Below are 25,289 nucleotides of genomic sequence, written 5' to 3'. Positions count from 1 at the left end.
AGCAGCAGTCCCCGGAGCGGCCAGAGCAGCCGCTGCTCCAGCGGTCCCCAGCAGTGACCCCCTGGGGCGACCCCCCACAACAGCATTCGCCCCCCCAGGTATCCCCTTAACAGCACCCCCTCCCCCCAATTTAGTCACAGGTGTTTTTAGTATAAGTCATGGATAGGTCACGGGCGTGAATTTTTGTTTATTGCCCGTGAGCTGTCAATGACTTTTACTAAAAATACCCGTGACTAAATCGCAGTCTTAACAACAAGCCAAGATGCGTAGATAATACACACATAGTACAGGGGGTCAAATCCTGCCCTCAGATATGCAACCTGTCTGAAGTCAATGGGCACTTGCACCTGAAGGTGGGCTGGCGTATGACTCACCATGTAAAATCAAACCATCGGCTGCAGTTCAGTACTGCTCTTCATAGCCACGGAGATGGCAGATCACAAAGAAAACTAGCCAATGCCCCGTGAGTGGCACCTCTGCTAAATCTAGATGATGTGCTGCTGGGCTAGATCCTGCCGGTTGCAGCCCCTGTACACCATAGAGAGGGCGGGGGGGTTAGGCTGCAGCTGGAAGCCTCAGAAGGATCTGGATGGGGTCAGCCAGAATTCCTCCTGGGCACCACAGGCAGCTAGCACCGTATTAGCAAAGAGCAGGGTCCGTGCTCCCCGGCCACCCGTAGCTGTTCTGTGTGGGGGAAGGGAAGCTACTTGTGGGCTCACTGCCACGATCTACCCCATGTTATTGATCACTGTTACTTATTAACATGGCACTGATGGGATAAGAATACCGGTCCCTGCTCCAAAAAGTTGGCCATCTAATCCAATACCGTGGCACCCATGTACCCACATGACGCTTGTGCTGTTCATTTTCTGTATGTATGTCCAGGATTCTCCAGTTTCCAAGACCAGTCAAATTCAAAGAAGTGCTACAGAAAGTCATGGATGCTTATGGACAGATGATGGATTTGCACTATGCAAACAATGAGGTACTAAGCTGTTTGTGTTTACAGCCTGGCAGGGTCCCAGTTTCAGACTTAAACAGTGCTTTATTCCTAATCCTCTAATTTGGGGACAGAACATACTGATGCGGAAGAGGACGATCCTTCCTGATGTTTTCTGTCCTACTTAGCATGCAATAGCTCTGTGTTAAGACCCTGACTGAACTTGTCTCGATACCGAAACGGGGAACAGTAGCTAACGCGGCTCTCTCAAAGCGACTTTAGTACAGGTATGGGGTGGTGGGTGGAGACCCAGAACAAACGGCCCGCCCCCTCAGAGGAGGGAGGGCCCACAAAACCCAGAACTTAACTGACTGACAGCTTTGGAGAACTAAGTCCTCTGCTTATCTACAGGACGGGTACAGCACAATCAGCAGCAGTACAGCCTTCTCCACCAAAGCGCCTGGTTTGATAGGGGCAGCTGTAGGAGTGGTTGGTTCCCTGAAACCCAGGGACTGCTGCTGAGGCTGCCAAGCTAATACCCACTTTTTTTGAGGCTGCAACGTGGGCTTCTCACTAGGAACTGGGCTGAAGCCACTAAACTAGTTTCATATGCTCCATTGAAGGGGCATCAGATGGGATAGATTTGAGGTCATTGCTGATCTGGGCTGACGTGAACCCAGGCCGTGACAGCTGACATGGTAGGGAAGCTTGTACTTTCACCCCTTGTGCTGCGCTAGTTCGGTGGGTAAGTGTGCCCTAATTCCCTCCAGTGCCAGCACTGAATTCATTTTAATGTAGCATCCCAGCTCCAAGCCATGTTAGCTTATCATTAGAACTGAGCTCTCCCCACTGTATGTTTCTGTGGCAGACGCTCCAACCCAATGCAAGCATCAGCCCAATCATCCTTAGCCATCAGTGTGTGGACTCATGGATTTTTAAGGACTGAGGGAATGGATCCAGTGCTTAATTTGTAACAAAAGAGGTGCTGGGGCTCAAGCAATTCTTTTTTTACTTTCATAACAGACTCGCCAAGCCCCAGAGGTGCCGGGGCTACTAACTGCCAGGCCCCAGAGGTGCCGGGGCTCGGCCCTGGCAAGCGTTGGCACAAATTAAGCACTGAATGTACCAGGATGAGGGCTCTGTGTTTGTCACAGAAGTCACAGATTAGGTGACTTTCCATGACTTCCGTGACTTCAGCGGCGGCCAGCGTGGCTGACCCCAGGGCTGCCCAAGCAGCTGGCTCTGGGGCCAGCTGCTCAGGTAGCCCTGGGCACAGTCACACCAACCTCTTCTGGAGCAGCTCTGCAGCCAGCTTGGGCGGCCCCGCAGCCAGCTGCAGCTGGAACAGCCCCGGGGCCAGCCGCACCGGCCGCTGCTCAGGTGGCCCCAGGTAGCTGGCCCTGAGAAGTGGCCTGAGCAGTGGTCCCGGAGAAGACCGGAGCCGCTGAACCCAGCCCGCTCCTGCCCCACAGTAGCGGCCCTCAGGGGTGCCCCCCAAGTCCCCTCCCAGCAGTGGCCCCAGGTTCCCCCCCCCCCCCCCAAGATTTAGTCAGGGGTACTTTTAGTATAAGTCACAGACAAGTCACAGGCTGTGATGTTTTGTTTATTGCCCATGACCTGTCCATGACTTCTACAAAAAATACCTGTGACTAAATCGTAGCCTTAACCATGATCATCTTGTCATCTACAGTCCTGCATATCAGGGCGTTATTTGCATACCATGATTTGTGGAGTCCCTACCAAGAGCTCAGAAGGAGCAGGCTATGAGTTGCCTTCACGTCTGGTCCCACTGTTGAAGGCAGAATCAGATCGTGGGGTTGATCATACAGTCCCACACCCTGGTGGTTAGTGCTTAAGGCAGTCTGCCCTGCTTGTATAGTGGAGTTGGTCAGAATTTTTGTTCAAATCTTTATTTTGATGGAAAATTGCCTTTTAGTTTAAAAAAAAAAAAAAGTCTGTGGGAAATGACCAATTTCAATGAAAGTTTTCAGGATTCTGTTGGAAAAACTGAACCCTGAAAACTTTGGGCGTTTCCAGTTTTTTTGACAAAACCCCAAAAAAATTGTGAAGAAAAAGTTGACCTAAAAGTTTTGTTTTCATGGAAACTTTCTGCAAGAATATAAAAAAACAACCAGCTCCACTAGACAGTCTGATTCACATCCCATTGGCTTGAAATGGAAAGCAAAAGAAACCCGCAGCCTGCTTGCTCATGTATAAAACAATCATTAGGGGCCTTAATTAAAGTACAAATGAAAAACACATTTCCTCTTTTTTTTTTTTTTTGCAGAGTGAGATTGGACCAACAAATAGAAACCCCCCATCGTGTAGGGCCATGTCTTTGATGGGATTTCTGCCAGGATTCTATTTGCATAGGCACAGTTTTATATGCATAAATAACTTGCGTATGCGATTTTTGTGGTCAGATAACAGAACAGATGTGTGCAGAACCCATTTGAACTTGCTGTGCCACCTGGGTTTTGCATGTGCAAATTCTGCAAGCAATGCTGTTGCTAGTGCTCACGATAAATGTCTAACACTACGGCAGAATTGGCCCTCTAGGCTGCAGCTTTGAATGTAGCCAGAAATGTTACACGTTTTCTAATCTTGGGCATTCTCTGATAGTCCCTGCCGGAAAAAGCCTGCATGGAATTCTCCAGGAGTGAGTCACTTCATTCCAGGTTTCTTTCCACTGAAAGATTCTTCCAACAAGAACAAATAGAAGTTTATGTAATATACTGTACCCTCTGCTAGGGAATGCCTGCCTGTGCATTTGCATAGCACCTAGCACGATGCTGAGTAGGCCACAGGGTGCTGCTACTTTAGAACTAATAAGTAATTATAAGCATAAGAATGGGCTTAGATTTTCGTTTTCTTTCTGTAAATCGTCTGTGTGTGAAAATCAGCACCCATTGATATACAGGGCATTATGCATCCGAGAGCATTATCATGGAAATAGTATAATCCAATGAAACAGAACTTACAGAAAGGCTGTCCATGACACACCGTGCTTGGGCTAATGGTGTGTTCTGGAAACAAATTCTGTTCTCGATTACACCGGTGTAAATCTAGAGTAACTCCCACTTCACTTTGAGCATCCTTTGGCCTTTTCTTCATACACAGACAGAACCTTGCCTTTATTATATGTTGTTAGTATTGAATGTTTGTATTGTGGTAGCATCTAAAGGCAAAAAACAGGTTGGCCTTTATTGTGCACTGTTCAAACACACTTACAAGCCATAATAGATAAATGGGACAAGCAGGCTGCTTTGGAGATATGTATCTCTTTGAAAGGCCTGTGGACGCAGGTGCAATGAAAGCAATGGGATTGCTCTGGGAGTGCTACAGATGCATCAGAGGGGTTGGCCCAATGCATGAAGAGTGGTGTGTGGGTCTACCCAATGTGGGGCTGATCCCAACATAGTACTATGGGGTGTTGGATTACTGGACATGCCATTGGTCAGATGAGATTCAGAAGCGACATCTGTGGCCATTGACTGTTCTTTTTTACCAGGATAGGGACGTTATCCTGGTTGAATTCTGACTCAGATGAGAACGTCCTGTCTGAATCCCCCCATGGTTTCAGTTGGATGCAGTAATCTATCCTCATCTGAGCTGTGACATCCCTGAGCATTGTTAAGCAGTTGCTTCATTCCTCACTAGAGGTGGCTGCATTTCACCTGGGTTTTGTTCCTGGCTCTGCCACCGTCCTGTTGTGTGACCTTGGGCAAATTGCTTCACCTCACTGGGCCACTGTTTCCACCGTGATCCCCTTTTGTATGTCTCCTCTATTTAAATTGGAGCAAAGACGGTCTGTCCCCATGTGTCTGTACTGCACTTTGCACAACAAAGTCCCAAGGTGCTACTGTGGTATAAATAATAAGTGAATAGTCTCACCCCTTTTCAGTTATTTTTTTAGATCTGGGTAAGGCGCAGTGGATTGGCCAGTAGCCCCGACAGTAGAAAATGAGGCATGCCATCCACAAGTGCAGAAGGGAGGACTTGCAAGCTCATCACTTTCCTACCTGTCATCGGAGTTACTCCGTTTATAGACAGAAGAAGCAAAGCTGCAGCCCGGTTACGGAGCGTGCAACCTGCCAATTAGTGCCTAGGCTGTGTGCGTGTGCGTGTGGCTATATTTAGTGTCTCATAGAACCCTGTTCCCAGAATCCATGTATACAACAGCCTAGATGCCAAATGGAGCAAAATCCACTTGCCAGACGTGGGTGATTGGTAAAGCCAAGCTAAATACTGCATTCACTCTGTTCCAGAGGAGGGCAATTTCAGCTTGATGCTTTTGGCGTTCCCCAGGCCGGCCTGTGAATGGATTAATGAGGTGGTAGTGGAAGGAGACATGGTGACCTGCAGAACATTTTGTTCAAAGCAGCGGCCGAGGGAATGCAGTTTGGAAAATATGCGAGGAGCTGGGTGAAGGGGGCGTTATGGAATTACCCAATGGGTTCAGGGCCAAATTCCACTCTTGGAGGAAACCAGGGGGAGTGTAAGGATGGAACGTTGCCCTGTGCATTTTGCATTGAGGCAGCCTCAGGCATGATAAAGCAGAAGTTAAACATGAAGCGGATTCTGCTCCTAGCTACACAGCTGCACTGACGTCAATAAACCTGCATGCACCCACAACTGAGAGCAGGATTTGGCTTTATTGTAATCAGTGTTTTGGGACTAGAAGAGACACTGGGTAGCTTTTCCACTTGACACACATGCAGAATTCCCATTGACCTCCATGAGGTCAAGCAGTGTATTGGATGGATCTATCCATCCCAGCTAGAATTGGTAAGGAATGACGGTCCAGGGGTTAGGGCATGAGCCTGGAATGTGGAATATCTGGGTTCGGTTCCTTGCTCTATCACAAACTTTCTGTGGGACCTTGGGCAAGTCATTTAGGCCTAGATTTTTTTAATGGGAATTAGATGCCTAAATACCTCTAAAAATCTGGCTCGTAGCCTCTCTGTGATTCAGTTCCCCATCTGTACTGTGGAAACGAGGGCCATGTAAGTACCTAAGATAGAAAGGTACGTAGCAAAGCTGTGGTTCTTGGCCTCTTGCCGCAACCCTAGCAGTTTCCCAGACTGAAATCTCAGCTGTATTGGCCAGTGCCTACAGCTTCCCATTCCCCTGTGTGCGCTCTCCCGCCTTTATCCCAGACTGCATGCACACCATCAGTGATGTATTTACCTGTGGGCAGGGCCAGACCCCCAAGGCAACCAAACCGTACGTAAGGTGCAGTCTCCAGTGAGGAGCCATAAGTAGTTTTTTCCTAACATTTTGCAGGGTGGGTTTTGATCTGACCTGGTGGTGGTCGTTGCTGTGGCTGCCTAGGTGGTGGTCTGTGATCACATGAACAATTGGTCCGTCTATTCCAGAGGTGCTGGGCACCTGCAGCTCCTACTAAAGTCAACAGGAAGTTACTGGGAGCCATAGGTGCTCTGCATCTCTGGAAGGCTGAACTGCTGTTCACCCTGCATTCTTGCATAGACTCAAGGTGTGGTCTGTTTGATGAATTCAGCATCAGTGCCCCAGGCAGCCTACAGGAGATGGAGGGAGGCAGTGTGCTCACTGCTCTTAGGTGGAGCACGCCCAGGCTGGAGGAAGTAGATGTTTAGCCTTGGCCCAGGGTAACAGAAAGGGGCACTAACCAGGCACCTCTGAAATGCAGCTACTTTAGGGGTTGGAGGGTAGCAGCTGACGTGCACAGCATGACACTCCACAGAGCAATGTGAGAGAGCAGAAATTTTGGTTAAAGACACTGGGGTAAATCCAGGCTTCTACCAAAACAAACATGGGACCTGTAGCTGTGTCACACAAACAGGGCGATGTCTTGCCCGCAGCAAACTCGGTGGATTTGCTTCAGCTGATAGGCTAAATGGAGCCTACTGGGAGCTGAACCGGTGGCTCAGGTGGGGAGGTATTTTCATATTTCAAATGTAGGAGCTAGGCCTTGTCTACACCTGGGATTTGCCCTGATTGTTCCCATTGGTGCCCAGCTGCAAGGGTAGCTGCACCAGTGCAAACCCGTAGTGTGCACAGGCTAGGATGATATAAACTGAATTTGTATCTATCCAGTTTATACCCGCTTGAGACCAGAGTAGGCTGTGTTGGTGCAGATCGCAGCTTATATTGACTCTGCCTATATACACGTGGGGTTTGTACTGATGCAGCTACTTTGGCATCACTGGTGAAGAATTGCCCAGTGTAGACAAGGCCTTAGATCACTAAGACTGAGCAGCATCCACCCATAGCTTTGTCCCCATGAGCAGCCCAAGCGCTGTCGCTGGTTAGCATGTGCACAGTTGACTTGAAGATGAGTATCAGAAGCATATGGGGGTCCAATGACTCAGAGAGAAGGGGAGCCAGGACGATCACCCCCAGCAGCCAGGGGTCTCTGTAATGCCAGTAGTTTGGAGCCCGCTGACGACTGATAAGCTTTGTTCTTAGCTCTCTGGCCTTCCCACTGGCTGGATCATTGATGCGGCTTCCAGGCGTTCTTTGTTCTTTGTGAGCATTGATGTTGTAATTTTATCCTGTTCCTCCATGGATTGTATCTTGGAAGAAAAGGTTAAAGTCCCTGAATGCTCAGGGGGGCTTGGGTTTTGTTTTCCATCCAGACTCTCCATTCCCTCCCAAGCCTTCTGTGCGCGGGGCGAAGTTTGTGCTTCCTTTGTTTACCCAGTTTGTGACCCTACCGTGCTCCGGGTGTTTGTTCAATCCCTTCCAGCTCCTGATCCCACTGAAATCCCAGGAAGACTTGGACCGAGCAGTGGAGCATTTGGACCTTAGCCCTTCTCTGAAGAGTCTGAGGGTGTTTGTGAAGGCTCCAAGGAAAGCGAACGTGAGCCCTTAAGCTTTGTTCTTTTGTGTGCAGAGTGAGTCGCGCGGTTGTTGTGGTGGGGGGAATGGAAAGGAGAGACGCTGTCCTCGGGGTGTCTGCTCGTAGCTGTCTGAGTTGGCACTAGACCATCTTCCACTCGTACGTCTCTGCTCTGAAATCGGCCCTGTCGGCAGGTCGGTGTAAATGCTGTTGCCGGCACAGCTGTTGAATTTAATGTAGCGCTTTCTGCGAGACAGGATTGGGCGCTATGGCAATAGGTGTCTGATAGATCCCTGAGACAGACGGCAAGTGTCTGTCCTGTGACAGGACATCCACGCCATGTGTCTTCCAGGGGCCTGGCCCATCCACTTTCAAAAAGTGGGAGGGGTACAGCCCTGGTTCCGGCGCCGCTGGCCTGAGATGGTAAACCCCTTGGGGCAGGGACCCTCCCTTTTCTGTCTGGAAATCACACGTCATAGGTGCTACCAGAAACAAACTACAAGGCCTGTTTCATATTTTTATTTATCCTTATTAACTGAGATCTGATTTGTCTTTTATGAGGTTAGATTAATATGTATTATTGTTTGGTTGTTTATTAGTCTCTCTGATTCAGTTCATTGGGTAACCAGAAAACATGGTGATCGTCACCAAATGTCATTTTCATGGGGATGTCTGGAAAGGTACAAACCCCTGCCCTGGGGCAGAGTGTAACCGCTGCCTTTGATCCGCAGTTCCTCCAGCCCAACAACAGTAAGCAGCATGAGATGAGAATATCCAAGTCCATGGGCGACATCATGGGGTCCCTGTATAAAGACGCTGAGAGGACGCGGAAGTATTCAACAGGTGAGTGAAATGCGATGCGCTCAGGTTCACTGCACGCCAGTGCTGGTTCTTCGCAGGCTGGCTCTACCACCCCCCCATCCCTGTGCTTCATTCTTGTCTCCTGACATTTTTACATCTGGCCAGCGCACAGCGCAGCTAGTGTCTGGGCCTCGGCCTAGAGGAAAGGTGGTGCCAGCTGAGCGCGTGTGCTCATTGCTGCGTTGCCTGGATGCAAGAGAAGCGCTGTCAGTTATCTTGTTCAAGAGCCAGGGGAAGTGCAGAGGTTCCTGGTTTCAGACTCAAAGGGAAAACGTATCTAGTTGTAGAGGATTCAAATGAATTCAGCGCTGCTGGATTTGATCAAGGCCTGGGACAGAACCCGAGGAAGTCAGCCCCTCTCAAAGCTTTGCATTAACTGTTCTCTCCCATTTTCTTTACTTTTGCCTTCTGCTTCACTCTCTTCTGTCAACAAGAAGGAAATAACGGGGCGGAGTGGGCTGGAATTCAGCAGCTCCTGTGTTCTAATCCCAGCTCTGCCCCTGGGATGAAACCAATAATTATTTTCTCACTTCTGCTGGCTTCAGTGCATTGCTCTAGATTTTCACCAGCGTGAGAGGACAATCTGTCCTTTTGTTACTCTGGATGTGCCTCTGAACCTCTCTTGCTCCACATGGTAAAAAGGGGATTCCTGGTACGGTACTTACCCCCCTGGAGTTGTTGTGAGAATGAATGTGTGTGAAGTGCTACTCAAATGAAACAGAACATCCTTTACACTCCAATTGCTAGTCTTCAGCCGGTGCTGAGATCCTACTCCCTCTGAACACTAGGCCATGAGCCTTCGGGCCCTCAGTCCACTTGTGCAGCGCCTACTGGGCCTGGTTTCTGTTCCTGCCTCTGCCACAGACTTTTGTAGCCTTGGGCAAGTCTCATCATCTCTTTCTGCCTCGGTTTCTGTCTCTGAAATTGCTCCTCTTTTTAAATACTTTGAGATCATTGGTGAAAAGTGTTGTTGTTAGACTCCTCTTGATTGTTAATAAGACCTTTATGGAAAATCCTGTAGGATTTAATAGAGGATGGTATACTTTGAATAGATCTCGTAAACCAGCATAGAGAATCTTATACCAGGAATAGAGATTTCTGTTACATTCTATAGGCTGTCTTAAAAATTCTGTGCAGAGAAGCATTCTCCACTACATTTTATGGGTTACTTTATAATGTAATTTCTAGAGAGCCCTATTGGTTTAATCCAAATGATTAGTGCCAGAATCTCAGTCTGGATCAGGGCCCACTGTGCTAGGACCCCACCCCCCTGCTCCAGAGAACTTGCAATAGTATGTGCTAAAGGATTTTACCATTGCAGCAAAGGGATCTCTTTTCCTGTGGATTTACCATTTACCATGGTACAGACAATATAGGCTGCAGCTTGTTGAAATATTGCACAGTGATTTATTTGAGATGTTCTCCTATATTAGGTCAAATTCCACCCTAGGACAGCCATGCACAACGCCTGTGGAAGTCAAGGGAGCCGTGTGTGCATATACGAGATCTGTATTTGGCGCTGTCATGTTTATTTGCCGGGGTTCTTTTAGCTCATGCTGCTGCTCTTGAGTGTTTGCCCAAAGCTTGGCAGAGTCTCTGGATGAATCTGAATGAAACACATGCGTTAATACATGTTATTGCACAAAGCCTCAGTAGGAACTTTTTGTACTTAAACAGAATAACATCTCTGCTTCTTTTCTTGGGGCATGTTAAACTGTTAACACATGCCCATAAATTCCAGTGATGGCATTGGGAGGTAATGTGTGCATGCAGCTGGCAGAATTGATCCCACATGTAGCTGCACTAATGGGAGGATTCTAGTGATGTAGGGCACTCACTCAGATTTAAGGCCATACCACCGTGGGCTTTTATTATTATTATTATTTGTATCGCACTAGCATCTACAGGCCCTAACTGAGATGGGGTCCCACTGGGCTTTGTACTGTGCATACCTAAAGTAAGAGACCACACCAGTCTTTGCCCTGAAAAGCTTAGTCTAAATAGACAAGACAGGCAAAGGAAGTATTATTAGGTCTGCAGGAATAAGGGCATGGAAAGAGTTAGTGTATAGCCCATAGCAGCGGTTCTCAACCCAGCTGACTGCCCAGTGCCACTGGGTCCAGGCTGCCCGGCTGGGTAGGGCATGGTACGATGGGGTTGGGGACACCGGCTGGCCCCACATGGTGGGCTCTGAGGCTGCCGGCCCCACAGAGAGTCTGGTGGGGTCCGGGGCTGCTGGCCTGGCTGGCCCCACAGAAGGTCCGGGGTTGGTGTCAGGGCTGTCAGACTGCCCTGGGGTTGGGGTCCAGGCTGCCGCCTGGCTGCCCTGCCACCCGGCCCCACGTTGTAGCTGCCACCCGGCCCCACATAACAGGGCCCGGGGCCCTGCCACCAGGCCCCCCACCCAAGGCTCCATTCCTGGCCCCACTTTGTGGAGGAGTCTCTGGGCAGGAGGCACTGGGCGTAGGGGTCTGTGGGGGAGTGTCTGAAGGGGGCGCGCTGTGGTTCTCAACGTGTGGGCCGGGTAACACAGGCCCACAATGATAAATAGGTTGAGAACCACTGGCTTATAGTCTGTTGCAGAACTGGGATTGGAACTGAGATCCCCTGAGAACCAGGCCTCTGCCTTTACCAGAGGGCCGTCCTAACTCTGTCAGTTTTTGGGTCAACACGAGTATGGCGAGACCTCTTGCTGCAGTGCCTGGGTCTTCCATGGAGGTGTTAGCAATATAGCAATACAGCAGGTTGCTGTTTTCCTTCTGAATCAGTATGCTCCAGTGGGGGTAGGAGTCCCTGCGTGGATGGAGGGGCTGTTTTCTCAGATGAGGTGTAACCCTGACATTCTGATCATCCCGAGTTGTTATTAACAACTCTATAACAGCGTTTAAAAGCGAACTGGCTAAATTCATGGAGGTTAAGTCCATAAATGGCTATTAGCCAGGATGGATAAGGAATGGTGTCCCTAGCCTCTGTTTGTCAGAGGATGGTGATGGATGGCAGGAGAGAGATCACTTGATCATTACCTGTTAGGTTCACTCCCTCTGGGGCACCTGGCATTGGCCACTGTCGGGAGACAGGATACTGGGCTAGATGGATCTTTGGTCTGACCCGGTACAGCCGTTCTTATGTATTCTCCACCAGTAGGGATATTACTGAGCCTGATGCCCTGGCCAAATTCCAGCTTAGATAATTGGCATTTCACTTGGCTACATTGTCCTTCACTTCCAGTTGCAAAACGTTGCCTTGTGTTTGCTTCAGTGTTGACTGAGGTGAGTGAGGTTAAGGGGAAATCTCGCCTCAGCCTTAACTATGGAGCTGCGAGTCGCACCTCCATAGCAGAGCCAGGTATATTTTCAAGGGAGATTGTTCTGCAAAGCAACTCTGTGAACATGGCAACTTGGGGAGTGTTCTAAGTGATTATGTCTCCAAAAATTGCTCAATTTACTGGTTTGAGAGTGAAAAGATGGGAAGGTGTTTTCTGTCCGCCTTGCAGAGTCAGCCTGACTTTTGAGAGTCAAGTCTGAGCATATCCCTCCTGGCAGGTCATTGTCAGTGACAAAGGAACCACAGGTCCAGTCTTGAGCCTGGTCTAAACTAAGGGTGGGGGTCGAACTAAGGTACGCGAATAGCGTAGCTGAAGTCGAAGTACCTTAGTTCGGGCTACTCACCCGTCCAGATGCCGCGGGATCGAAGTCCGCGGCTCCAAGGTCGACTCCGCCACCGCCGTTCGCAGTGGTGGAGTTCCGGAGCGCGTGGGGAGTTCGAACTATCGCGTCTTGATTAGACGCGATAGTTCGAACTCCGAGAAGTCGAACTCTCCGCGTCGACCCGCGTGGTAAGTATAGACCTACCCTTGGCCTCGCTTCCATCTTTGCAACCCCACTGGTGGTTACAGGGAGATGTGATTGATTGGAGCTTAGTAAATGATTCTGTTGATACACGAGAAAGAACAAACTTCAGCTCCCTCTCCCATCGCTGTGCTGGCTCTGCTATGTTAACAGGACCAAGCAGAAGGGAGTCTGAATCCACCCAGAGGGAGCAGATCTGCTGAGGAAAAAGGGACTAGTTCTACCACAGCTAGACAGAAAATACACTCGCGCTCCCAAAAAAATGCAGTGAAAACTGATTTTGTTGTTTGTTTTCATTGCAATTTTCTGTGGAAAACTTTGATTCCCCCCCACCCCCAAAATCGCAAATGTTAAAAATGGACACGCCTCTGAGGAGAGCAGATGCCTTTTGAAAAAAACATTAGTCTAAAATCCAATTGTTTGTCCAAAGAAAAAAAAAAAAAGGTGAACGGAAAAGTTTCCAACCAGTTCTGATTTTTTACATAGTCCCTTTCCAGAGCTAAAGGGCATTTTTAAGCCACAGATACCTTAGAGGAGATGCAGGACTTTGCCGCGCCAGCAGCAGCCATTCTCTGTGCCAAAAGCTGACCCAGTCAGGATGCCTCCTGGGGTGCTGGCAGGACAGACCTTTCCAGGTGTTGCTTACCCTCTCCGTGCTGTCCACCTTGGATTGTCAGGCAGCCGGCAAGATGGCAGGGACCTGGCCATCTCCCAGCCCCTCTTTAGAGTATGTAACATCCCAGCCAGCAAGTGAAACGTCTTACGAACCGGAAAGCAGACTGCAGATTCCGTGCAGGTGTCTGACAGCTGCTATCTTTGCTGACCCACTGGGGATTGAACTGGGGATTTCAGAGCTGGAAGCGTAAGGCTCTGTAGCTTGAACGGAAGAGCCGAGGCTCTCTAGGTGGGGCTGCGACAGACGCAGTCCTCTGTGGATTGGCACTGAGAGGGTCACGTAGGATACGCTGACCAGTGAGCTGCAGGTGTACAAGGGGGGACAGGAGGGGAAGTGCTCACTCTGACCTCTTCCTCACTTGTGGGCGTTCCCAGGAGCGGCCACAATCTGGCCTGTAGTGTGTAAGGAGCTAGAGGCTGGAACAGTCTGTCATAAGAATGGCCACACTGGGTCAGACCAATGGTCCATCTAACCCAGTATCCTGTCTCCTGACAGTGGCCAGTGCCAGGTGCCCCAGAGGGAATGAACAGAACAGGTCATCAGCAAGTGATCCATCCCTGTCACCCATTCCCAGCTTCTGGCAAACAGATGCTAGGGACACCATCCCTGCCCATCCTGGCTAATAACCATTGATGGGCCTGTCCTCCATGAACTTATCTAGTTATTTTTTCAACCCTGTTAGTGTCTTGGCCTTCACAACATCCTCTGGCAAAGAGTTCCACAAGTTGACTGTGCATTGTGTGACTAAGTACTTCCTTATGTTTGTTTTAAACCTGCTGCCTATTAATTTAATTTGGTGACCCCTGGTTCCTGGGTTATGTGATAGGGTAAATAACACTTCCTTATTTACTTTCTCTACACCAGTCATGATTTTATAGACCTCTATCATATCCCACCCCTTAGTCGTCTCTTTTCCAAGCTGAAAAGCCCAGTCTTATAAATCTCAGCATATCCTCTTTCTCCTTAAACCCTGGACTCCTTTGTGCTGCATCCCAAGCCCCTGAGTCACAGCTGGGACTCTAATGAACATCAGATCTTTGCATAATGTCCCTTGTTTTGTTTTGTGGCGACATTGGCCCAGGGCTGGGCCCTCAGTTTCTGGAGCTTGCAGCTGTGAGCGTAGGCAGCGCTTGATGGCCCCTTTTGCAATCATCACCCATCTTTTTATAAACGAATAGAAACAGACTTTCTTTTCTGGATCTCTGCTGAGCCAGGGCAGGGTGTGTTGTCAGATAAGCAGTTGGTAAAGATTTGGGACCTGCTTAAGCAGAGGGAGAATTAAACCAGAGAACATTTAGGCAGAGGGGAGCCAAGCCTGGCACTAGGGGATCTAGCTGTACGTGCAACACCACAAACTTTCTGCACATGCTGTATGAAAAGTTCTTAAAAAAACCGAATGGAAAGGAACTTGGAAGATCCCTGCAAATGCCAGGAGTGGCTGTCAGAATCTCCATGCTGGTTTGGCTGGCCCTGCTCAGGACATGCTGTACTCTAGCCCCGAGCTAATAGCCTTTTGTTGTGTTGTGTGTAAAACAGAGGCAGATCCTAGCTCACTCCCCTCTCAGATTAGGTCAACTGAGTTGAATATTCAAGGCCAAATCCTCAGATGGTGCAAGTTGCCTGTTGACTTTAGTGATGCTGTGATGATTTACACCCGCTGAGGATCAGGCCCCAAGAGTTGGGCTTTTGTTGTAAGCTAATGTTTCAGAGCGCCTGCTGCATCTGAGCGGGGCGGAGACGGAATTAGTGCTTCAAGTTCAAGAGGTGGAGGAAAAGCCTGGTAGGATGGCTCCTAGGGCACCTAATCTCTGTCCTTGGCACCGCTGTTGTTTCTTCAGCACCCGAAATCCAGTGCAAAGAGCAGTGGTACTCCACCTTCTACCTTGCCCTTTACAGGTGTATGGTTTATTGAGCAACCTGAACAGGTGGGCTGGGCCAGCCCAAGACCAGAGTTATCTATCCACCCCTCCCTCTCGGTCTCTCTGGATGAAGGTTAGGTTATCTAATCTGTCTAAAGTGTCTGTTGCTGTACTGTCTGAGTCCTATAGATACATTAGACAACATAATTTCTGTCATTAGTGGATCACAACCCACCTGCCCCCATTTCCATCCTCGTCCCATGCTGAATAAAGCACGGTGATGCTGAGTGGCGCTCTGGCTTCGTTAACAGGGGGAGTGCTGGGGCTGCACTGTGCTCTGATGGTGGCTCCACCTCATCCGTGGGAGTAGAGAGTTCGACACTGCAGGGCCCTCCCTCGGCCCAGAAAGCCCTACTCTCAAGCCTCGAGCCACTTCTCCAATCAGCCAAACAAAAAGGTGTAGGGACACAGAGCAAGGACTGCTGGGAAACACCTGGTGGCTTGGAATACCCACCACCGCTGTAGGTGTCAAACTGTGAGCCGCTCCTATCAGCTCCTCTGAACTTTATCCACTGGGACAGTCTTGCCACAACGGGTCCCTAGCCCAGTCCGTACCAAGCTCCTCTCCAGTGAGAGGCCCCTCCATCCAAATTACTGCCTATCCTGGAAGAGTGTCAGGTTTCTTATCCCCCTTGAATCTGGTGGCAGAAGGCATAACCCTGGAAGGTCAAACAAAGCTGGAGTGGAGCAGGTTTCACTCAGAGGCCAGCAGGCCTAGTGGGCAGGCCATGGCTCGACAGTCCTTCCACCCTGTAGTGAGTTGCAGTCAGGTCGGCAGGCTGTGGCTTGTCAATCTCCCAGTGCTCAGGAGTTCTCCCAGACAGATGTAGGGGGGAGTGAGAAGTAGGGGGACCCAAGCTACCTCCCCACCAGGGCCCATGGAGGAGAGGCCTGGAATGTCTCTCTCACCTCTTCCTGGTGCACCTCCCCAGCCTCCCCAGGGTGCTCTCTCTTGCTCTGGGACATAGTCTCAGCTGCTTTCCTCCAGCCGGGAGTCCCCAATCAGTCCCAGCAGCTCAGTCAGTTACCTGAGCGTTCCCGAGCTCTCCTCTCACATCTGGGGACAGAGATGGGGATAGATCCTCCTCTGGTGCACTTGAAATATTCATTCAGCCCTGGGCATCTTGTTACCAGACAGAAATTGATGGTCTGGAGGGAGTTCTGTGGAATGCGACAAAGATAGGGGAGGAGCGAGGACAGATTTAAAGAGCTACATCTGTGCAGCTTGGCCAAGCGATGGCTAAGCCAGGGTACATGAGAAGAGTCTGCAGATATTGGAATGGTGTGAGCGAGCACTAAAGCTGTGGAGGGATTGCTTACCATGACTCAGGAAATAATGGAACAAAATGGAAAACAGACAGCAAGAGCTGTGAAGCTCTGGAGTTGTCTCCCAAGGGAAAAGGGAGAAGCCCCATCACCTGGGACGTTTAAAATTAGATTGGATCAAACATTGCAGGATCAGGGCTGCAATGAGATGCATGCAGGTGGCTTCTCTGCTAATGTGGAGCCCCACTGATTTCAGTGGGACACCATGTGGCTGCAGAGATTTGAGAGTGCAGAGTCAGTCACAGTATTGGGGTCTAATAAGTGAACAGAAGGGGGCAGCCCTGCATCAGGTAGGAGATGAACTAGGTGCCTATTGATAGAGCCATAGATCCACCGCCAGAAGGGACCACTCGGGTCATTTATCTGGGTCTTTTCCATCCCGAAGTTCTTTTGGTTCTAGGACCTCTGAGCTTAGGGAAACATCAGGTGGGAGAGGTCAGCAGGAGAGGAGCTGGGTATTTTTTTAGTTGGTTTTTAACATACATCTCATTGGCGCATGTGGCTGTCCAGTGTTGCACAGCAAACGCATACAAAGCAGAGAGCGGTCGATTTTTCCAAGAGCATCAGACTTCCCCTATTGTAGAAGATCTGGGCCTTAGCCGCCATAACTCAATCCAGGGCTGAACTGCCCCAGTGTTCAGGGGACCTGTGGGTCAGAGGTTTGGGTTTGTGCTCATCTCTGGGTATTACAGCTAAGCTTTAGAAACCTATTCCTTTAGTATTGTGTTAGTATTGTTGTTTGTACTGCAGTTGCACCTAGGGGTGCCAGCCCGGGAATGGGGCCCCACACCAGTAGGCATTGTTCAGCCCCACATGGCTAAAAAGACAGTGCCTGCTCCGAAAGCCTTTGACCCCATGATCTGAATGGTAGCATGGATTCTCCAGGCCCTGCACGCCTTCCTCCCCAGAGATCAGTCAGCTCTGGAGCCTAGCTCAGGCTTGATCTAGTAAAAAGCACCAGGGCCGGGCAGTGATGATTCCTTCTCTTCTTTACAAGCGATTCTGTCTGTGTTTGTAGGTTCCCTGCACACGGGCCGGAGTTCTCCACCCCCGGGGAGCGTTCCTGAAGAACAGCAGCAGATCGCTCGGCAGGGCTCCTACACCAGTATTAACAGCGAAGGGGAGTTCATCCCTGAGACTATGGACCAGAATGTAAGTGGAGCTGGCATGTGTGAGCTGAGTATAGTCAGCATTAGGCAAATCAGATCATTACAACCCCCGGAGTGAGCTCGTTACTCCAGAGGTGGAGCAATGGAGAGTTACTGGACAACGTTCAAAATGTCAAGAAGGGGATAACTGCCTTCAGAAATAGGCTGCTCTTACACTGCCACCAAAGAGGACATAGGGGAAGAGGTGTGTCTGCTGCGTTATCGTGGCTCTTGCTAGCGACACAGGCGGGAAGGCTGGGCCAGGGTTTCCATGACAAAGTTATGTTTTCAAAGGTTTGTTATATGGCCATTAATAAACTGAACACACTCTGGAGGAGCCTTGGCAGCAGCTGAGCGCAGATGTCTTGTGCGCCTAGCAGCCAAACACTGGGCTTGGACTGTTTGCAAATGGTTTCTGAGCTGCATTCATTAGGGTTAGATAAAGTGAAGGGAGGAGCTAGATCCTCAGCACATGTAAGTCAGCGTGTGGCCATTGACTTTAATGGAGTTGCATTGATTTATGCCAGCTGAGGATGTGACCCTGTGCTTCACTGCTTAGCTGAGGACACCTGGGTTCTAGTCTTGGCTCTCACCAGCAGTGTACAGTGGGCCGGCCACTGCCCCTCCCCCCCTCCCTCCCCGGCCCAGGTGGCTACACTCTGGTGACTTGGCTGCCTGTAGTTGTTACCCCCAGGAGACAATTGGGGGTTGTAACTCTGGGGGCAGCTGGCCTGCTGGTAGAGGGAGCATGGGGATCCAGGGAATGACAGACTGCACACTGGGGACTTTCCCGTTGCTCTCCACTGACCCTCAGTGGCCATCGCATGGGGTGGCAACAATGGGTCCCAAAGGACGGAGATCTCCTCGTTGGCTGGGTTGCTGCAATGCATCAGCCTTTGGGATAGAAGTGTGAAGGGGGAGTGGGGGAGTTACTTTTTCCATTGGGACTCTCCTGCCAAAACATGAGTGTTGCTATGGCAGCCAGTTAAATAGCGGTAACCATAGAAACATCACAGGGAAAGAGAAGCATGCTCTAGTACCCTAAGCATAGCACGGGGCGTGAGGAATTCCTTGGCTTCTAATCCCACCTCCAAGCCTTCACCTCCCTGCCTCAGCTTCCCCCTCTGAAAGCGGAGCCTAGCACTGACCCCACAGGGGTGCTGGGGGGTGTGTGTTAGTTACTAGTTGTGAAGTGTCTTGTCGATGAAAAGGACTAAGTGGGATTGTTATAACACCGCTGGGTGGCATGGAGAAAATGCCATGGTAGTGGACGTGTGTGTAGCCTTTGTGGTTCCCTAAGCCACCAGGGAGAACAACTCCGTTGTTCACAGTCAGATATAATTAACACAATCTAGTAAAATGGGTCACCCAGGAGCCCACGCACATACAGCGTTTATTGACTCGCTGAGCTGGGGAGAGCAGAGTAAATTCCTTGATCTAACCTCCTTGTTACCCCTTTACCAACAGAGGGGAAGGGTGGGCTTGTGATTAAAGGCAGCGACCCAAAGAGTCAAGAGGCCAGAGTTCGGTTCCTGAGTGTGCCCCAGGTTAACAGGTGGCCTTGGGCATGTCTCGTTTGCCCTGACTTTCAAAAGCGCTGAAAATGTGGAGCACCCCCTGACTCTGCGCACATTCAGAAATCAGGACGTTAATCCCTGTGCCTCAATTTCCCTATCGATAAATAATAATGGAGAAGAAGAAGAATCTCCATCCCTACTGTGTCAGAGGATTTAATGAATTTGTTTTCAAAATGCTTTGAGATCCCCTATTGGATGGGGTAACAGATGTACAGGGCCAGACCCTCCACTGCTGTAAGTCACTGATTTATACCTGCTGAGGGATCTGGAGGATTATCTAAAACAGACTATTAGGATTTTCTGATTCAGGGTTTACAGCACGTTGAGTCAATGTTTTCCCTTTTCCTTGCTGTCCAAAGATGCTTGAACCTTTCATCAGTCCTGATGAGTCACTCTCTGGGAGCTGCCAGTCCCTGGACAGATCTATAGACAGGTAAGTCAGATACATCATCATGGGCTTGCCTGCGTGAATAAAACCACCAGCCCTTCCAGTGCAAGTGTCTGAAGGAGGGAAAGAATTTGTTTTAAGATGTCCCGGGGGGTTATGACTAGGAGAAATGGGCTGCACCTAAGCAAAGGGAAATTTAGACTGAATACCAAGAAATAAATCCTAACATGAGAGAGCTGTTAGCCTGCAGAATAGTCTCCCCATGGAAGTGAGGGAAGCACCATGCCTTGAGTCGTATAATACTGGACTGGACAAAGGAGAGATGGGAACAGTCCTGCACCAGCAGGGGATTAGATAATCTATCTGACCTTTTCCCTCCAGTTTTTCTGGTTCTTGGAAGATCTTTTCCCCCTTTCATCCCTATGGATTTCTAGATCACTGGATCAATATTGCCTTAGCTGCTCCCTGCCTGCTCTCTACCCATAGAGTATGTTTTCAATTCAGTGTTGTAAATTGAGCAGTCACAGACCGACATCCACACCTCCAAAGGTGCTAAGGATACCAGAGGAAAAACAACTAAGCTCCTCTGCAAGAAGCAACTAGGACACATTGTGCTAAGTGATTGCAGGTCGTTAGCGCTGCCAGTTAAATCCAGACCCGCCAGTGCATTTGTGACAGCTAACTTGCCCCAGTGCAGGTTAGTGTCTCAGATATGATGTCTTTTTCTTTTGGGAACCCATTTATTTTCCTTATCACTGATTTTCTTTCTTCCCCCATGACTGTTTTGACGATATTATATTAGCATCGCATTACAGCAGGTCTGATTTGTATCGATCTGATCCTTACGTGCGCTCCAACTTTGCACATTTCAGCTGTCTCAGCCCTACGCTCCGTTGACTTTTTGTGCCTTGTAATAATTTCCACTCACACAATTGCTCTTCATCAAATGTACATGAAACGTGGGTTCCCTTCCTCCCAGCCCATCCACTCCTCCTTGATTTCGCAATTAAGTCTAAATATCCCTGGAGGAGGGATAGCTCCGTGGTTTGAGCATTGGCCTGCTAAACCCAGGGTTGTGAGTTCAACCCTTGAGGGGGCCATTTAGGGAACTGGGGTAAAATTCTGTCTGGGGATTGATCCTACTTTCAGCAGGGGGTTGGACTAGATGACCTCCTGAGGTCCCTTCCAACCCTGATATTCTATGATTCACCTGGAATAACAGCACAATGAACACAGCCCAGTTTCTCCTCCGAACCCTTAAAGTGACCTAGGGCTTGATCCAAAGTCCAGTGGAAACTCCCATCAGCTTGACTGGGCTTCAGGTCAGACCATGCTCACTTAGACCCCCCACCACCCTTACTCAGTTCACTGAGTCTTTGGCCTTGGCTACACTTGCAAGTTAGTGCGCGCGGGGCTGATTTAATGCGTTCCAACTCCTGAGGTGTCCATGCTGGCAAGGAACTTAGAGTGCCTGGACTCTGCAGCTGAAGTGCTCCTGGTAATCAACCTCCACGAGAAGCATAAAGCTTGCTGCGCCCCGGCTGAAACGCCAAGGTGTCAGTGTGGACAATGTGTTGCATTACTGCGCTGTGATTGGCCTCCGGAAATGTCCCATAACCCCTTGAAGTCAAGTGGCCACTCTTCTCACTGTTTTGAAGTGCAGACATGGGGATATCCCCTTTCAAAGCTCTGCTTCTGACAGCCGGCATGCTTATCTGCTCCGGGACACAAAGCAAACCATTACTGTGGAATGCTGCTGCTGCCAAGGCAGGTGTGTGCACGTAGTGGGGGGGCTGATGTCAGGAGTTTCCCTCTGCTGTTGTCTGAACTTACAAGACAGCATGCTGACACACTCTGTCTCCCCCAAAACACACTGTCTCTCCCCCTACTTACACACAACACACTCCCTGTGTCACTCCACTCCCCCCCCATTTGAAAAGCACGCTGCAGCCGCTTGCACACTGGGATAGCTACCACAATGCACTGCTCTCCGTGGCATTGCAAGAGCTGCTAATGTGGCCATGCCAGTGCGCTTGCAGCTGACAGTGTAAACATACTGCAGCGCTTTCTCTGCTGCTGTCTGAGGGCTGGTTTAACTCACAGCGCTCTACATCTGCAGGTGTAGCCATGCCCTAAGGGTGTCTGAGCTGGTGCAGCTTGCATGGTGCGGGAGCGGAAGGGAGAAGCACTTCAAGGAAAGCAACTAACAGAGGGTGTAAGAAGGTGTCTCTTAAAGCAGATCATCTGGCTCCTTGATACTCTCACATTGGCAAGCTGGTGTAAATAAGCCTAAAGGAGCCAAGCACCTGGGGTATCCCCTTTGAATTTGGCCTAGGGACTTCTTTGGGTAATGGCTGCAGAACTGGACCCTTCACTGGGTGGTACAGATGTTGTTTCCAATTTCTTGGTATTGGCTGAGAGGACAACCTACATGTGTGGGCAAAAAGAGGAGAGAATTAAAATGTGAGGGCTCTTTCTGTTTGTTACCCAATTCTGTGCCAGCATGTTCTGTACACGAACACCGGACCAGCTCCAACTGTGCCGGCCCACCGGTCTCTGAGTTAGGAGAGAGCAAAGACTGGTATAAAGCCTCTTCTCCAAACAACCAAACCTGTCCTTGTCAGAGCTCCATGACTCAAAGCCTTCTCGTGTCAGTTCCTTCCAGGTAACGTCACCTCAGAGGGACTTTGTCTGAGGACCTTCTAAGAGAGTCCAAAATAAAGTTTAGAATGAAAACTCAGTCTGAACTCAGCAGTCACCACTGATCAAAGTCCCAATACACTGTCATTCTGCATGGCATTTTTTTACACTAACTCTACCTCAAACTGCTTCATGGAGCTACAGTGACTAATGCAGTTAAATAATCAGAGCAAGATGAGGCAGAAAGCAAGAGACACCTTGTAGACAATGAGGAAAAGCTATTTTCAGCTGAGATTTGAAATCAAAGGAATATAATTGAAATAAAAGGCTAGGGAGGCTGGTTCACCTGGCAGGAGCTTGAGAGGAGAAGGCTCTTCCGCCAGTACTGCTGAGGTGGTGTGGAGGCTCCGAGAGAGGAGGGAAGAAAGAGGAAGAGGCATGAAGAATTGATGGATTTTAAGTACTCCTGGGGGAATTCTGCACCAAACAATTAAAAATTCTGTGCACAATTTTTAAAAATACTGCGTATTTTGTCAAAATAATATAATCATGCCAGTTTCAATTATTTTGATCATTTATTTCAAAATATGTGTCAGCAACTATGTCTAACCATACAGACAACAAAAAAGATTCAGGAAATGTCTTTTGACAAATAGATTCCCTACTAGGCGTGTGAATCCAGAACTTTGAGTCATTCAGTTAAATGACAATACAGAAACGTATTTCCCACACCCCTCAGAAGCAGTGCGAAGGCTTGGGGGCGTCAGGTAATGGAGGAGCAGAGGGAGAAGGAAGTAATTGCTGGGAAGAAGCCTGGGTGTGAACTTGGAGGGATGTTGGGTGTGGGTGAAAGTCTGAAACGGGTTGTTTCTTGGGCCGGGAGGAATTGTTAGGGAGCTTCCCCTATGCAGACCCTTGCTGACCCCTAGCCTCTCATTTAGTCAAGCACAGCTGCCCACATCCCCCCAACCCCATGTGTCCTTGCACCCCCACTCAGCCACCTCTCCTCCCTGCATCCCCTCTCCCCCATGTGTCCCTGCGCCCACACTCAGCCACCTCTCCTCCCTGCATCCCCTCTCCCCCATGTGTCCCTGCGCCCACACTCAGCCACCAACCGTGTGGTCCTGCACCCACACTCCTGTTCAGCCCCCCGCCCCAGTCTGTCCCCCCCCAGCCTTTCTGAGCTCCAGTCTGTGAGCGCCCCCCCCCCAGCAGGTCCATCTGCCCCATGCTGTCCGTCTCCCCCCACCCCCATATCCCATGCCTCCTCACCTGGCTCAGTGGGCAGCATGCTGTGAGGAAGACAGCCTCTTTCTCTTCCTTATCCACAGCTGCGGGAGCAGCTGCTTTCTGTTCAGCTGCCACAGTGACCCCTGATGAGCAAATGACATAACTGCAGCATCTTTCTGGCACATGAATTCTGCGCATGTGCAGTGGTCCAGCATTCCCGCCGGAGTATTTACAGATGTTTAACAGAAGCTACTAAAGTTAGACATTTTAAAATCAGAAGCTCCATATAACTTCATCCAAGAATTTTAAAAGGTCTGGCCGAGTAGCTTGCTGCACCATTAATGTGGATTTTCAACAAGTCTTGGAGCACTGGGGAAGTTCCAGAAGACTGGAAGAAAGATAATGTGCCAATTTTAAAAAAGGGTAAATGGGATGACCGCAGGTACTTATAGGCCTGTCAGCCTGATATCGATCCTAGGCAAGATAATGGAGCAGCTGATACCGGATTCAATAAAGATTTACAATTACAGAGGAAACATTTTTTTTACAGTTATAGAGCAAATACTTTTAAGGAAGGTAATGTGCATAATACAAATCAACACCACACAATATTTTGATAAAAAATTAGAATGATATAAAGTTAACATGGCACATGTTAAATGGATTCAAAACTGTCTAACTGGTAGGTCTCAAAAAGTAACTATAAACAGATATCAGAGGGGTAGCCGTGTTAGTCTTGATCTGTAAAAAGCGACAGCGTCCTGTGCCATCTTATAGACTAACAGAAGTAGTGGAGCATAAGGGTGCCGCAAGACTCTTTGTCGCTATAAACAGAGAATTGTCATCAAGTGACAGTCCTGCAGGGATTTGTTCTGGGCCATATGCTATTTAACATTTGTATCAATTATCTGAAAGGAAACATAAAATTATCACTGATAAAGTTTGCAGATGACACAAAAATTGGGAGGGGAGAGCTGTAAATAATGATGAAGACAGGTCACTGACTCAGTGAGCTAGATCACTTGCGCAAGCAAACGATGTACATTTTAATATGGCTCAATGTATGCATCTGGGAACAAAGAATGCAGGCCATACTTGCAGGATGGGGGACTCTATCCTGGGAAGCAGTGACTCTGAAAAAGATTTGGGGATTGTGGTGTGTAATCTGCTGAACATGAGCTCCCAATGTGATGCTGTGGCCAAAAGAAGAGAATGCGATCCTACAGTGCATAAACACAGGAATTTCAAGTAGGGAATAGAGAGGTTATTTTACCTCTGTGTTTGGCATTGGTGTGATCACTGCTGCTAGAATCCTGTATCCAGTTCTGGTGCCCACAATTCAAGAAGGATGTTGATAAATTGGAGAGGGTTCCGAGAAGAGCCATGAGAACGATTAAAGGATTAGAAAACCTGCCTTAGACATGGTAGACTCAAGGAGCTCAATATCTTGATCTTAACAAAGAGAAAGTTAGGGGTTGACTTCATCACAGTCTGTAAGTACCTACCTGGGGAACAAATATTTAATAATGGGCTCTTCGGTCTAGCCAAGAAAGGTCTTAACACAGTCTAATGGCTGGAAGTTGAAGCTAGACAAAGTCAGACTGGAAATAAGGTGTACATTTTTAACAGTGAGAGTAATTAAGCATTGAAACAATTTACCAAGGACCATGGCAGATCCTGCATCACTGACCATTTTTAAATCAAGATTATATGTTTTTGCTGAAAGATCTGCTCTGGGAACTATTGTGGGGAAGTTCTATGGCCTGTGTTACACAGAAGATCAGACTAGATGAGCACAAGTTCAATTCTGACCTTGGAATCTGAGACAATGTGGTCCAATGTTGTTCTTATTCTGGAGGTGGTGATAAGGCAGGCGAACCAATGGGGGGAAGAGAGGAAAGCTTATCACGGGC

General features: G+C 49.1%; 1 protein-coding gene across 3 annotated transcripts in view; it reads left to right on the top strand.

Moving 5' to 3' along the window:
• The window catches only part of LOC120398118 (mitogen-activated protein kinase kinase kinase 3-like), a 113,389-nt gene that overhangs the window by 68,265 nt on the left and 19,835 nt on the right, over positions 1-25,289 (top strand). For 2 of the 3 annotated variants that reach the window (XM_039525168.1, XM_039525167.1), the window contains exons 5-9: positions 886-985; positions 7,671-7,784; positions 8,495-8,606; positions 17,412-17,545; positions 19,478-19,551. In XM_039525168.1, coding sequence (XP_039381102.1) covers positions 886-985; positions 7,671-7,784; positions 8,495-8,606; positions 17,412-17,545; positions 19,478-19,551 — 534 coding nt within the window. The remainder of the gene's footprint in view (positions 1-885; positions 986-7,670; positions 7,785-8,494; positions 8,607-17,411; positions 17,546-19,477; positions 19,552-25,289) is intronic. The other variant, XM_039525169.1, reaches the window with a different exon arrangement.

The sequence above is a fragment of the Mauremys reevesii genome, linkage group 2 (assembly GCF_016161935.1).
Source record: "Mauremys reevesii isolate NIE-2019 linkage group 2, ASM1616193v1, whole genome shotgun sequence".
NCBI lineage: Eukaryota > Metazoa > Chordata > Testudines > Geoemydidae > Mauremys > Mauremys reevesii.
This window is presented reverse-complemented; position numbering and strand designations above follow the sequence as displayed.